This window comes from Lingula anatina, chromosome 10, assembly GCF_051362555.1.
Source record: "Lingula anatina isolate TDL-2025a chromosome 10, LinAna3.0, whole genome shotgun sequence".
Lineage (NCBI taxonomy): Eukaryota > Metazoa > Brachiopoda > Lingulata > Lingulida > Lingulidae > Lingula > Lingula anatina.
The window spans coordinates 9,430,483-9,447,319 of NC_141776.1; the positions used below are offsets into that span (position 1 = coordinate 9,430,483).

General features: G+C 33.5%; 1 protein-coding gene across 3 annotated transcripts in view; it reads left to right on the plus strand.

Moving 5' to 3' along the window:
* The window catches only part of LOC106151646 (structural maintenance of chromosomes protein 4), an 83,121-nt gene extending 66,957 nt beyond the window's left edge, over positions 1–16,164 (plus strand). For all 3 annotated transcript variants that reach the window (XM_086997407.1, XM_086997409.1, XM_086997408.1), the window contains 3 exons: positions 3,169–3,401; positions 10,488–10,671; positions 12,742–16,164. In XM_086997407.1, the coding sequence (XP_086853533.1) occupies positions 3,169–3,401; positions 10,488–10,671; positions 12,742–12,909 (585 nt within the window). In that variant the 3' untranslated portion in view covers positions 12,910–16,164. The remainder of the gene's footprint in view (positions 1–3,168; positions 3,402–10,487; positions 10,672–12,741) is intronic.
* Positions 16,165–16,837: the final 673 nt, after the last annotated feature.

The window sequence follows — 16,837 nt, forward strand, 5'->3', positions numbered from 1 at the left end:
ATTATGTGTTCAAAAAGTACCCATTTTTAGCTGTTACGGTGGGTCATTTGCAATTAAGGTCATAAAGATGATGCACTAGCTCTTTATGACAGTGATTTATGGTGAATATGATATTGGTATATAATTCCCACAACATCTGTCTTCTCTTCTAGCAGGTTCATCCAAAGATATGTTCTGAGAAAAAGAAATATTTTAACCATTTTGCAGAAACGGGCTTTGATACACATTTCACTTATTCTATACAGACACAGATGTGTCTGTACATATTGCCATCACCTGCGTCTGTCCTCGCCGTCGTCGTCGGCGCCGTGCACTTTCCTTGTAAACACGATAAGTGGAAGGCAGTTTTACTGATAGGCCAATTGTCATTTAACTCACAGGAGTGGTCAATCCAGCTAAAACGCAGGTTGAGTTCAAAAATCAGCATAATCGGGCCATTATTTTAGAAGTTATGCTGTTTTTTCACATTTCCTCAGATTCAATTCTTGCATGTTAACAGGGCATGTTAACAGTCTCATTATTTAATTAATAAGATACGTTAAAGTGTTTGTTTGACATTTCCTGCATCTTTACAACATTGTTAGTTGATTTTGTAAAAATGATGGTAAACTTGTTATCGTGTATTGTGTAATAAAGTTTAAAAAATGGAAATAAACTCATATCATTGCAGTTTGTCAGATTCAATCATTCACTATGTTCAGAATCTCAGAATGGAAGAAATTGGACAATTAACACTGCTTTATTGATATTTTTCCCATCTCATCAATTTTCTTAGTTGATCATATAAAAATGGCAATAAACTGTTAATTTTGTTTTATGTTAAAAATTGTTAAAAATGGGGAAAAAAAACATTTCAGAACAGTGCTGTCTTGTTTACATTTTTGCATTTTCAAGGTGTGACTTTGAAGTTCCATGGGCCTGAAGACCCATGGTAGTCACATTTTCTGAAAATCCATGATACGTATATTTTATTATTAAAAATTGACAGTCATTATGCTGTTAAACATTATGTAATATTGCGTCAAAATTTGAAAAAAACCTATTTTGGGCACTGCTCCCATGATGACCATTTAAGAAAAACCATGTCACTTACTGTTCTCAAACAGTACAGTAAATATGTACAGATGTACCTTGCACTTTTATTGTAAACACGATAAGTGGAAGGCAGTTTTACTTTTGGGCTTTATATTTAAAGAGCTGATGAATATTCATAAAACCCAGGTCAAGTTCAAAAAACAGGATGATCGGGCCATTATTGTAGAAGTTATGCTTTTTTCTTTCACTTTTCAACATATATGCAACACTGTAAACACATTTCAAGGAAAACCGATAGGCCTGTTGTCGTGAAACTCTCAGGAGTAATCGATCTTACTAAAACGGAGGTCAAGTTCGAAAATCGGCATGCAGCCTGAGTTGGAAAAGCAGTCTAATTGGCTTCTTTTTCTGGAAGTTATACATTTTCAAAGTGTGAACTTGAACTCTCATGGGCCTGAAGCCTTATGCTTGTTACACATTTTACTTTCATTGGTATTTCCTGTTGAGCATAATTAAAAATTGATGTTGAATTTACAGTTTAACATAATGTACTTTTGCATCAGAATTGACAGTAGCCTATTTTGTGCATAGTTATTTCCTGCTTTTTGTCCGTACATTTGACAGCTTTGCTGCCTTGTTTTTTATGACAGGCTGATATCTTACAAAAGTTATTTGTTAGGAAATATCGATGGCCAAAAATTTTCCAGAAAGTAATATAAGGTCAGGTTCTAATGTACTGCACTTCACTGTGTCTCAGTGTGCTTTACTCAGACATGCTGAAACTTTTCAGAAGGGTCGTACATTCGGACCGGAAGTGATGAAGATTTTGATGTACCCAATGGACTTTTGCCAGACCAAAAATTTTCATTAAAATTGGTGGCATTTCGTTCGCATGGTAGTACATAGAAGTAACTCTTGTACATAATATATATTCAGTATTAAATACTATCAATAATTTAGACATGTTGTATGTAAAAAACAAAAACTAACACTTATGAAGCACTACTTTATTGTGGTTCTCATTTCACAAGTTACAGTGTTCATAGAGAAGTGCTTGAATTTGTTTCTTCCTATGAAAGTCCTTAAATTCCACACTTTGTCTGTTAATTCAAACTCAATTTTGAATTTATTTGTTTAAAAATAAAATGGAAAAAAAAAAAACCAATTTCCACTGTTTAACAATAGCAATATTTGGTGTTTATCATTCATGCAAGTTTGCAAATAACTAAATCAGTTTCTCCTTTTCCCTGAGTTTATGAGCGAAAATCATTTGCAAATTTGGTGCTTCACAAATAATACATATCTGTGATTGTAGTCCAAGTGGGAATGTTAATGCATGAAACTGCTAGCCACTTCACTGTATCAGTCTCTTCTGCATGGAAACGAATGGCTTCCTGGATGGGACTTGGTGATATCATTATCAAAAATAAAAATAATGATGATATCAAAACTGCAACTGGTAACGACAACTCTTTGTGTATTCAATGCCTAAAAGCAGATTGGATATTTAAATTTTAACACCTTTATATACCACTGATTACGTTCGAAGAGTGACCGAAAATTTAAATTATCATTATGTAAAACGGCGATATGCGGTATGCTGAATATAAACAGAAGGGCCCATAAAACTAATAGACATTAGACAACTTTAAAATCAATTTTACTGAGTGATCAGGTGACCTAATTTCCATGCCAACAACGTTATTTAAAAAAATAATAATAATAGAATGTGTGCTTACCTTTTAAGGTCAAGTCTCACTTTCCTGGTCTTCTATACCAGCAACTGTTTTTGAGAAAGGAGTCGGGTGTCAAAGTTTAGTGGTAAACATTTACCTTGCCATGTTAACATGTCCTTGCAGCATGGACTGCTCTCATGACAGCTGTCTGTGTGTCACAATCAATAAACCAATGACAGAGTGCGTAATAGCGGCTGGTCATGACCAATCGGAACAACAGTTTCAGCAATGTCTGATTACTATGCCAAAAGTAAAAAAAGGATATATTATATTATATTATATTATATTATATTATATTATATTATATTATATTATATTATATTATATTATATTATATTGTTATGTTTACTGATTAAAGAAATTTTACATAATAAAGTGTTGAATGATTTATTTTTAGGAAGAACTTTATCTTCAAAGAGTTGCAGAGTTGGACCAAATAACAGACCTGCGTGACCAGCAGCGCCAGCAGTACGAGGAGCTCCGTAAGCAGAGGCTTGACGAGTTCATGTCTGGGTTCAGCATCATTACCAGCAAGCTGAAGGAAATGTACCAGATGATTACGCTGGGAGGAGATGCTGAACTGGAGCTGGTTGACTCTCTGGATCCTTTCTCCGAGGGCATTGTATTTAGGTAGGCAGGCAGTAAACAGAGTTATTGCTTCACCAATGCAATGCACTCCCACATGTACATACTCACCTTTTCACACCAAAAAACATTTGCATTGATTGATGTAAGCCTTAATGTGATTGTACCACCTGTGTAGGCGCTGGCAATACACATGGTTTTTAGTTCTGACCCCTCTTGTCCACTGGCTTTGCTGCCACATCATCGTTACCACTTCATAGTTACTATAGAAGTCTGACTAAAAGTGATATGTGTAGATTTCAAATATGCCCTTGGATATGATCTTTGAACTTTATTTCAAGGTCAAACAAGCCAACATTTTGTAAAAATGGGAATTTAATGCACATAAAAATGTTTATGCTGATTTTTGGAAAATGCAGAGATATGCCAATAGTTAATGTTGAACTTGGATAGGAGTCTTATATTGGCAATATTGCTGTGACCTTGAATTTGGCCTTTGACCTGTATTTTGGCATGGACTTATTTTTGGAAATTTTTCAACTCTCATATCTCTAAATCTGGCAGAGATATGCCAATTAATAGTTACTATTGAATTTGAATAGGAAGTTGTATATGGGCATTCATAATATGGCCTTGAATTTGATCTCTGACCCACTTTTCCCCACGATTTTTTATGTACAGACACAGATGTGTCTGTACATATAGCCATCATCTGCGTCTGTCGTCGCCGTCGTCGCCGTCCTTGCCGTCGTGCACTTTTACCGATAACACGATAAGTGGAAAACTGTTTTTTATTTCAGCTTGAAACTTACAGAATTGATGAATATTCATAATACACAGGTCAAGTTCGAAAATCAGCATGATCGGGTGACTTGTAGGGAAGTTATGCCATTTTTTCACTTTTTTCAGCATATATGCAGCACCGATAACACGATAAGTGGAAAACCATTTTACTTTTTGGCCTGAAACTTACAAAACTGATGAATATTCATAATCCGCAGGTCAAGTTCGAAAATCAGCATGATCGGGCCATTTTTAGGGGAGTTATGCTATTTTTTCACTTTTTTCAACATATATGCAGCACTGATAACACAATATAAGAAAAACAGATAGGCCAATTGTCATTATACTTACAGGAGTGGTCAATCTTACTAAAATGCAGGTTGAGTTCCAAAATCAGCATAATCAGGCCATTATTTTAGAAGTTATGCTGTTTTTTCACATTTCCTCAGATTCAATTGTTAGGCATGTTAACAGTGTCATTATTGAACTAATAAGATATGTAAAAGTGTTTGTTTGACATTTCCTGCATCTTTATGACATTGTTAGTTGATTATGTAAAAATGATGGTAAACTTGATATCGTGTATTGTGTAATAAAGTGTCAAAAATGGAAATAAACTCATATCATTGCAGTTTGTCAGATTCATTCATCTACTATCTTCAGAATCTCAGAATGGAGGAAATTGGACATTTAACACTGTTCTATTGATATTTTTCCCATCTCATCAATTTTCTTAGTTGGTCATATACAAATGGTAGTAAACTGTTTATTTTGTTTTATGTTAAAAAGGGTTTTAAAAATGGAAGAAAACCCATTGCAGAACAGTGCTGTCATGTTTCAGCATATATGCAGCACCGATAACACGATAAGTGGAAAACCATTTTACCTTTTGCCTTGAAACTTACAGAACTGCTGAATATTCATAATAGGCAGGTCTAGTTCGAAAATCAGCATGATGGGGTCATTTTTAGGGAAGTTATGCTGTTTTTCACTTTTTTCAGCATATATGCAACACTGATAACATAAGTGAAAAATCATTTTACCTTTTGGCTTGAAACTTGCAGAACTAATGAATATTCATATTACGCAGGTCAAGTTCGAAAAGCAGCATGATCAGGTCATTTTCAGGGTAGTTATGCTGTTTTTTCACTTTTTTCAGCATATATGCAGCACCGATAACACGATAAGTGGAAAACCATTTTACCTTTTAGTTTCAAACTTACAGAACTGATGAATATTCATAATACGCAGGTCAAGTTTGAAAATCAGCATGATCGGGTCATTTTTAGGGAAGTTATGTTGTTTTTCACTTTTTTCAGCATATATGCAACACTGATAACATGATAAGTGGAAAACCATTTTACCTTTTGGCTTGAAACTTGCAGAACAAATGTGTATTTATAATACGCAGGTCAAGTTTGAAAATCAGCATGTTCGGGTCATTTTTAGGGAAGTAATGCTGTTTTTTCACTTTTTTCAGCATGTATGCAACACCTATAACACATTTGTGCTATATGATGGTACTGTAGGAATGGGTGATCACTAATTAAATTAAGGTCTATAAAGTCACTTGCCTACTGATTAATTTTCAATTGGCCATTAAATGAGATTACATAAAACACTCCTTGAGATTTCCCTGTAAAGTCCCATAGGTTTAGCTCTCTTAACTGTGTCACAAAATTAGGATTTGGTGATAATTGTGCAGATAAATGGTGTTTAACATTGCAAATAAATTTACAACAAAAAAAAAAAGTGATATGCCAACATGCTATAGATGAATAACAGTGCTTTATTTTTCTCAAACTTGGTGGGGTTATTAATATCAAGTTAATACAGCTAGATTGAAAGTTTGAATAGCAGCTTTATTGGAAATTTTACGTTTTATTTAAATTTTTTTTAAAATAATTTTTCAAACACTAGCATCCTCTAGATGTGATTTTTAACTCCCATCCACCAGAGGTGCCGTGCATTTTCTGTATTTTTGTATATAATTGTTATTTCTTCAGATTTAATTCTTGGGCATGTCAACAGTCTCATTATGTAACTAATAAGATATGTAAAAGTGTTGTTTTGACATTTTCTGCTTCTTAACAATATTGTTAGTTGATTATATAAAAATGACGGTAAACCTGTTATTGTGCTTTGTGTAATAAAGTTTCATAAATGGAAAGGAACTCATCATTGCAGTTTGTCAGATTTAATCATTCACTATGTTCAGCATCTGCAAATGGAGCAAATTGGACATTGAAAATTGTTCTATTGATATTTTTCTTATGTCAACAATTTTCCTAGTTGAACATTTAAAAATGACAGTTTATTGATTATTTTGTTTTAAAAAAGGTGTTGAAAATGGAAAGAAAATCATTTCAGTACAGTTATCTCTTGTTTACATTTTGGCATTTTGAAAGTGTGACTCTGAACTTCCGTGGCCTTGAAGACCTTCCCAAATCACATTTTCTGAATATTCATGATACTTTTATTTTTTTATAAAAAAATTGATGGTCAATATGCTGTTAAGTATTATGTTTTATTGCATGAAAGTTGAAGAAAACCCTATTTTGGACACTGCTGCCAGGATAGCGATTAAGGGAAAACCATGTTACTTATGATAATCAACCTTACTGAGAAGACTGAAGTGCAGCTTGTGTTGGAAAACCATTGTAATTGTTTTCTGTTTTGAAAGCAATGCAGTAGAGTGCTATTTGGTGCAATAAATGTATATGGATAGTAGGCAATTATTTCAGGGTTATAAAGTAATTTGCTTAATTAATTTTCAAGTTATTTCAGGGTTGTAAAATAATTTGCTTAATTAATTTTCAAGTGGCCATTAAATGAGATTACATAAACACACATTGAGATTTCATTGTAAAGTCCCATAGGTTTATCTCTCTTAACTGTGTCACATAATTAGGAATCGATGATTATTATGCAGGTAAATGTTATTTAATATTGAAAATAAGTTTACAAAAAAAATTTTGTGTAACGCTTACATTAATGCTAAAGATGAATAACAGTGCCTTATTATTCTCAAACTCAATAGGGTTATTCATATCATGTTAGTAATTGTACAGCTAGATTAAAAGTTTGAATAGCAGCTTTATTGGTATTTTTTGTTATGTTTTATTTTACATTTTCTTTTAATTTTTTTTTTTTCAAACACTAGCATCTTCAAGATGACACTTTCAACTGTCATCCACCAGAAGCGCTGTGTATTTTGTTTTTCCACATTAGCAGTTGTGCTGGTTTTTATGTCTTTAAACATTGTGTAATATTATTTTATGCACTGTCATCATTTTTCACATATAGGGATTTTCATTATGTGAATTTGAACTCTCACATATGGTCCTGAAACTGTAATCTTATTGACCATGTTATTCTGTTGTATATATTTTTGAAATTTTTATCTTTTACCTACTGGCATTTTCAGTGTGGGACTTATAACTCCAAAGGGTATGTAACAGTTCACTTTTATTGATACTACCTGTTGTGCAATATTTGCAACTTGACTTTACAGTTAAAGGGATAATAACTGTTCTTTTTTGGCAAATAATTTTTTTTCTAAAAAGTTTTTTTTGTTAAAATCTCTTAAGAAATTATTACAAAGTATAGCCACCTATGGAGGTCACATGGTCTGATGACAAGTTCAGATATCAGAATAATAGCTATGACTGCCCTTTTTGTGGTAAAACAAAATATATTATATTTCTGTGACTTGTTTACACTGTTTAAACTGAAGTTGGATGATTCATATCATGGTTATGCAGCTAGACTGAATGGCAGCTTTAGTGGAATATTTTTTGTAATTTTTTCTTTAATTTTAAATTTTTCAAACTGGCATTTTCAAGATGTGACTTATCACTCCCATCCACCAGGAGCCCTGTACTGTAACTTTGTAACACTTTCTGTATTTTTTTAACTTACAAGTATGATTATATATATATATATATATATATATATATATATATATATATATATATATATATATATATATATATATATATATATTTTTTTTTTTTTTTTTTTTTTAATTGAGTTTAAGCAATGAGTTTAAGAAATTTTCACTTTATCCCATTCTGGCATTTCCAAAGTTTAACTCTTATCAGCCTCAAGCCTTAGGGACTATTTCCAGACCCTATCACGCTAACTGTGGATCGATGTATCTCCAAGGGAATTCTCGCTAAATTGCAATCAATGTAAGTGGCTTAGCTGTCTGTCACGCCTACTGAAACTGGCATGCCAGAATCCTAAGCCGCTTAAACTGAAAGCAATTTAGTGAGAAACCCCTTGGAGTTGGATTGATCCTGTTAGATTGATCTAGGTATGGGAACTCAGTCTAATGCTTGTTACACATTTTACTTTCATCCTAATTCAATGTTATGCACAATTAGAATTTGATGTTGGCTATGCAGTTACAGTAAGCATAATACATTAATGCATCAAAATTGACAGTATCCTATTTCCTGCGCTTTTTTTTCTGTTTTTTGTCTGTACATTTGACAGCTTTGCTGCCTTGTTGATAATTTATTTTCTATGAAAAATGTTGGTGGCAATCGTTAAAAAAAAAAACAGGCCTAAGCTTTCATATTATGGTGTGGAGTTACACTTGGAACGTCCTTTGATTTCCATGAGTTTGGTGTCAGTGGGTGCATTTTCATGGAAGACTCAGCAATTAGATGCCAAAACTGAAAACTCTCTGACTAATGGAACTGAATACTCGAGACCTCTCTCTCTCTCTCTCTCTCTTTAAGAGCTTGTCAAGTGCAGCACCGGAACCTTTCCCTTTCTTTGAAATAAGTTTGGTCTTGTTTTATTAGTGTATTACAAAAGAAAGGTGACATACAGAACTATATTTTATAGATGTAAGACATGTTTTCATTTGGAAAACCTTTTATTTTCTAGGCCACAAATATATAATCTTAAAGTGATTAATGAATTATATGCAAACAGGTATAATACACAACAATCACAATCCCAAAGACCCATTATATTCAAACATACCCTTTCACCTCTTTCACATTCATTATACCCCCTTCTGATGACTGCAATCATAAACCAACTACCAGCAATTAAAACAAACAGGAAATTGATGCCTTTGAATTAAATGACACCACGAATCAAATCACTCAACGAATTGAATCTGTTTGCAACACTTGTGCTTTTTTTCATTTCATAACTCTAAGAAGCTGGGGTCCATGATCTGACTGTTTTTGTTTTACAGTAACTCTAAATTTACTAGCTGGCTTTGTGTAAAATGCTTGTTCCTTTGGAGAATCAACCTGATTGTATTGTTTTTGTGATACTAAACCAAATGAATTTTTCGTTTTATAACAATATAGCAATATATAGTATTATGTATTAGTGCCAAACCTAATTTTTGCTTTGATTTAAACTCATCTAGACAGACCATACCTTTTACTAAGGCCACACTTTTTAATTTTTATGGATGACATCCTGCGCGCGCACCGATTTTCGTCCATTCTCCAAAAAAAAAAAAAACATTATCGCCCGGAACATTTCAGTGACATTCTGTCCAAAGCAGCACACATACCAGTGTTTTTGTAGCGAAAAAAAGGTCCACAACGCAGGCAAGGTATTTGGTGGGCTGAAGGTTGGACAGGCCACCCGACAGTTTGGCTGCTTCGTGTGAGTTGAAGTAGACAAAATGGCATCGACCGAAATGACCTTAATAGATTTGTCAGTATTAGGCATATCTTTGCATCATTATTTTTAACATTTCTGTGAAGTGTTCATTATGCTTTAATATTCTGAGAATACAAATAAAGACGCACTGTTTGTTTGATATTTGTTTTATTGATTGCTATACCAACAAAATGCATGAAATAATCTTAAATAGATTTGGTAATATGCAGCATATCTATTCATGACTTTTTGCCTTTTACAAAGTATTCACAATGCTTTAATATTTTGAGAGCATGCATGGATAAAGACATATTGTTAGTTTGATACGTGTTTCTGTGGTGAATTTGTGTTTCCAGCTGTGTTCTGACAGCATTCCTTTACTTAAGCAGAATATTTTTTTTTCACCCTCTCGCACCGATTTCGGGGTCCCCAGAGGATGTCATCCATAAAAATAAAAAAGTGTGGCCTAAGGTAAAAAAAATTATGAATTTAAAAAATCATACTTTAAACTATTTCAGAATATATCTGGCCAAGATTCATTGTATCTGTTTCTGTGATTTTATATGTTTATGTCAGTATTGTGCAGTCTTAATTGCCTGGTTTATATGTGAGGTTTACTTTAAACAAGGTGTAATGATGATTGGATATGTCTTGGTGTGTTTTGAAAATGGAAATATGAAGGATATTGTTTAATGTTTTTTGTACTAGTGTGAGACCTCCCAAGAAGTCATGGAAGAACATCTCCAACCTGTCTGGTGGTGAGAAGACCCTGAGCTCATTGGCATTGGTATTTGCCCTGCACCACTACAGGCCCACACCTCTGTATGTCATGGATGAAATAGATGCAGCTTTGGACTTCAAGAATGTTTCCATTGTTGCTAATTATATCAAGGTAAAAGTTAGAATGACAGAGTTGTAATGTATATCTTTAATTTTTATAATAATAATAATAATAATTTATTGAGCACATGAAATGAGTGTACATTTATAGGCTCTCTACACTACTAATTATAATATACTCAAGTTTAAATACATGTACATAGTAATAATAAAGTTAAAGTATAATACCAGGTGTTATCTCAATTTGGATAGCTTCCGTTTTCTCATAGCACTGTTTATAAACTTTACAATTGCGGACACACCTCTCTTATTTGACACATTTCATAGGGCGGATAGTGTGTCGTCTGCTAGACCCTGCACATTTACCTCTGGTAAGGCAGCAAATAATGTTTCTCTGTCCAGTTTATAAGTAGTACACTCAAGAAAAAAGTGAACTTCATCTTCCACTGCATTACAGTGAGGACACTTTCTGTCCTCAATTTTTGTTTTGGGGTGGGTAAATCTGCCTCTTTCAATTTCTAACTCGTGGTCACTGACCCTCATTTTGGCTAGAATTTTTTTATATGTAAAAGGGACTTTTAATTCCAAATATGGCTCAGCTTCATAGGATTTCTTAATTTTGCTGTAGGTGCGGAGTTTGTTGTTGGTATTTCTATGGATTTCTTCGTTAGTTATTTCTATTTCAAGATCTGGTTAGTTGTGGATTTCGCAATTATGTCTGTTTGTATTAAGTTCCCAACATATTTTAATATTTGACATTGTCTGATACCAGTTACTTCTGTTTCCTATTTTTTCCTTGTTATATGCTTGTTTAACAATTCTGTTATCTGGGAGTTCTTGGAGTCTAGCACTGTATTTTGAGACTAATTTTACTTTGTCCAAATATATTGGGAAGCGACCCATTTCTGCTCGGCAGGCATTATTGCTGGCAGATTTCCTTACACCTAATGACCACTAACAAAATTTCAAGTGTACTTGCTCGAAAGGCATTTTATTTAGTTTTTCCAAAGTCATCTTTTTTTGTGATAATATTTCTTGTCCCCAGACTTCACACCAATAAAGTAATATGGGCTTTATCATTTTGTCAAAGAGTGACATTGTAAGGAGTGGAGAGGAGATTTCATTTGATGCTAGTGCTCCTTTTAAGGCAAAGATTGCTTTGAGGGCTTTTTGTTTTAGATCATGCAAGTTTTTAAACTTTTGACCTCTGCACCAATCCAGCAAATGTTCTCTGGTTGTATCTCTTGTGTGCTTAGAACTGAAAATTCATCTTAAGGTCTTTATCAGTGACACTTCTGTAAAACAATTGACGGACTTCAGAATTTGTGGAATAGATGAAATCATAACACAAGAGTTGAACCTGCCATCAAAAAAACTGCTGTGCAGAATTGTGTACAGTGGGACTTACTTGGCTCTTTTGATCCTAAAAGTTTGCTTCTGAGCAAGAAACTTCTTGTTTCATGTAAGGGCTTGCTAGTATTGCCAAATGTCACATATGCCGGTGAAAAAATTTTTTTAATATGGGTGTTGAACAAGATTTTGCCAAATTGGCAAAAGCATATTTGGCTGAGACAGGTAATCAGATGTGTTTCTACCAGTGAAATAGCACACAAACACATCCACCAGCATGTGTGTGTATTGTAATGCATGTCAAGCACAACACTTTTGGTGGTGTCTGTAATTTTGTTTTCTATATGGTTTACTGTTGAGTCAGTGTCTGGCTATCAATTGACAGTTATGTGCACCTTTACACACACATAGTAAATATCAGAATCCATTTTAAGGAGGGCCAATGCGAGAAACTTCTGCTTGCTCGATATCAATATGGTCTCTCTCCTTATTACAAATTCTGGAACAACCCCAAGGCTCATGATCACATTTTAGTTATGGAGCTATGACTTCAAGCCCTATAGGGAGACCCTGACATGGGAAGCCTCGAATCTTCACCTTTCTGCTCAGTCCCAAAGGATACAGAGGAAACAACAAAACATGTAGTTGTGAAAAAGTCTTACTCTTATAAATTTTAAAAACCTTTTAAAGATGTTCAAGTCATAGATATATTGAGCAAAGTGATCACTTGATGCAGCCAGTCTTAACATTGATTTCTCTTGTATCTTTTTAGGAACGTACCAAAAATGCACAATTTATCATCATCTCACTGCGTAACAACATGTTTGAACTGGCTGATCGTCTGGTGGGAATTTATAAGACCAACAATGCTACCAAGTCTGTGACAATCAATCCAAAGAAACTGTCTCTGCCTCTACAAGAAGTGCAGCAGGATGCTTAAGTAGGAAAATGGACGTCAGTTGAATCAAAATTGATGCCAGTATCATAGCTGCCCCTCTGGTGTGACATTGATATTGCGTAGATCTCATTATCAACACTATCTCTCTGGTGTGACATTGTATTTGCTAAGAAGGAAGTTGATAATGCTTCGTAAATAGGTTTCTCACTTGTATTGAATGTAATGCAATGTTACTTATGCAGAGGAATTCACACATTTGTAAAGAAGCATGGAAATACTGCAAATGACATGTTAATTTTTTACATATTGTCATTTTCAAGGTGTGACTGAACCTCCAACAATAACAGAGCTATAAAATCACTTACCTTATTAATTAGCAAGTGATCGTTAAATGAGTACATAAAATGTGTTGGAAGAGACTGAAACCTGTGCCACATACAGTTTTTGAAAGTCTGCCTTGACAGTATTATATAATTGATAAGAATTGGTAATATTATGCACTTAAATGTTGCATTATATTGTGTATAAATTTACAAAAAAAATTGTATACTGTCAACATTTATGCTTAAGATAAAAAAAAAACTGCACTTTATTATCCTCAAACTTGGTGGGGTGATTCATTGTATGTTAATGCAGCTGAATTGAATTTTTAAGTTGCAGCTCTATTTGAGTATATCTTTTGTTATGCTTTCTTATTTTTTCAAACACTGGCGTTTTCAAAATGTGCCTCTTCACTCCCATCCACCTGAAGCCCTGGCTAGTAACATTATGTTGTGCACTGTCTTCATTATTTTTATATTGGGATTTTTTGCATATGAATTTGAACTCTTATGGGCCTAGCAAGATTAAAAGTTTGAATACGTAGCAGCTTTATTGAAATATTTTTTGTACAGATGTGTCTGTACATATAGCCGTCACCTGCGTCTGTTGTCCCCATCGTCGTCACCGTGCACATTCACTGATAATGATAAGTGGTAAATGGTTTAACTTTTTGGCTTCAAACTTACAGAACATATGAATATTCATAAAACCAAGTTGAGTTGAAGAAAAACCTATTTTGGGCATTGCCTCCATAGTGACCATTAAAGGGAAACCATGTCACTTACTCCTCTCACACTAACAGGAAAACACAGGACTGAAATAAGGCTTCAGTTGGAAAATCTCTCATTAGTAATTTTCTTGAAGTTTAATATACAGTTTTTTGTGAAAATTTAATTTTTCATATATTGGCACTTTCAAGGTGTGACTTTGAACTTCAGTTGGCTTGAATACCTTTGCAAGTCACATTTTCTGAATATTCATGATGATTTTATTATGTTATTAAAAATTGATGGTCATTATGCTGTTAAGCATTATTCCCATATGGGGAATTTTCAATGTGGGACTTACAACTCGCAGGGGAGTGAAGTGAAGTTGCAATCAAATTTTTAAATGTCCATGCTATTAATAGGAGGTAATTGTTGGTAATTATACAGTTTATCATTATGTAATATTGCATCAAAATTGACAGCAACAAAAAAAAAAAACTACTTAGTGCACTGTCACCATAAATGTTATGAAAAGAAAACTGTTACTTATCATTTTTCAAACTTACAAGAATGATTCCTAGGATTGAGTATCAGGACAATCCCCCCCTCCCCCCTCCTATTGGTATTACACTGTACCTTTTGTGCATAGTAACATTTTGATGTTGACTTTGCAGTTGAGCATAATGTATTATTGCATCAGAATTGACAAAGTGACCTATTTTGTGTATCTTTATTTATTTATTTATTTTTGTACATTTGACAGCTTTGCTGCCTTGTTCTGTACAATATTTTACAATATGTCACTTTGAGGCATAAAGTTTTGTGTAAAAGGTCTATCACATGTATGGAATTCTTTGATGTCTTCTGCTTTTTGAGCCTGTTTGTAATTTTTATTCTTTTCCAAATTTGCACTGTTCTGAAAACTAGCTTTTGATACAGATGCTGGTACAGATTATCAGCCTAAGTTGGTATCAACATGAGCTTTCCTCAATGTTTTAATAGTAATTCATAGTGAATAGCATTACACTAACAATCTCATGACAGTTTAAACACTAAACTGTTTAAAATAACTCGACAAAGTTTACCGTATTTCTTATAAATTTTTTCGTACATATTCTTCTGTCTGGAGAAAACATTTTTTTTAGTAGATTTTAGAAGGCCCTAGAAATGTTCATTCAATTTGAAGACAATTTGACATGCAGTTGGAAGTCGCTCCATTGGCATAAAGGTCCCTGAAAGAGTATTTAATTCCTGCCCATTAAAAGCAGGATATCAGAAAACTTGTGATGATAGTAAAGTATTTGATTTACTCTTTGGGGAGTCACCAGTATAGCAATTCTCACCTAATCAAGGAAAAAGTAAGGAAACAATTGCTTTTATAGTTGCTTGGAGTGAATAAGTAACCATTTTATATAAAACCTGGTGTTTTAAATGAGATATGTTTGCACGTGTACCCAGTTTACCCTGGCATGCGACTGGGGAAGACAGCAAAAATAGATGTGACCTATATCATTCTATTCTCAAAGTATTGTGAAACCAACATAGCATATGAGATACCTTATTTCTGCAACAGATCTGCAAATTTTTTTAGTAAAAGACACTATATGTTGAAATGCACTGATGAACTTAAAAAGTAAATTGTCAGGGACCACAATAAATGGGTATTATTATCCCAATTTAATTTTAAAATCTTGATATTATTAATTCAATCATTGGAATTTAATATGTTATGGTATTTTTCTCAATGCATAAATGATCATATTCGCACATTGAAACTTGGCATATACAAGTAGATAATATTTCACACCTCTGAAGTTAAGATTTTATAGTTTTTGACTCGAGCCTGGTAATCTAGAAGTAGATTATGCATACCCTCTGATATCAAGGGCTTTTAAAATAGTATACAAAATTTAAGTATGAACTACTCAGCATCTGACAAATACAAATAAAAGGGCATGTCTGGTGAGTTGATCAAGTGAAATAGCACAGGGTGCCATACAACAATATTATAACCGACTACTAGTGCACCCTGTAGCCAGTGAGTAGATTATATGATGCACTGTGTTAGTCCACCAGGCAGGGGCAAACTTGTGTTTAAAGTAATCATTAGGCTTATGGTTTATCTGACTGACATTGTAATTTATAAAGTTGTACATAATCTCAAGGAATCCTGAAAAGGGAGAGAGGTCCTGATTAAAGCTTGGATTTGACAATGTTTGTACCATGTATCTTTTAATTTAGTCAAATAAATATTCTGTTAAAATTACAACATGAAGTTGTTTCATTCTTTTCCGTGATATAGGACAACCTGTTTGTGGCCCATTATCCATTTTGCTTTAGGCTAAATTATCAATGATTTACTGACTTGTTCTTTCATTATCTTTCAGTAACTTGTTTAGGGCAATAAAACATAATCCCTGAATTTTGGGAGAATGTTAGGTTTATGTTACCATAAAGTTTGGGAAACATTCTTCAGGAAAGTTTTCATAATGTTTTTGGAAGATTTTTGGGAAACATTACAAAAAAAAAAGTGGAGAACATTTTAAAATATGTAAGAAATAAGGCCATGTGGCCCTGTACATCACTATTGTATTTGGTAACATTTATTTGATTTCATCTATCCTATATTATTAATTTATCCAAGTTTAGACTACTGATCATGTTAAAATGACTTAAGACTATAAATAAATACATTATAAATATATACTGGCCAAAAAATAAATGCATTTTTTTTTTTTGTTTTTTTTTTTTGTTATTTTTTCATACATTAGTGTTGCATAAATGGTAGTATATACATGTAGTACAGTAACATGTGTGCCCTCCCCTAGCTGCAATGCAGGCAAGTACCCTTCTCCTCATGAACCCTACAAGACCTCTACCAGTGCTATGGCAATCATAAAAAGTTCATCTCTGAAGGAATAAAGAAAGTGGATGCTATATTT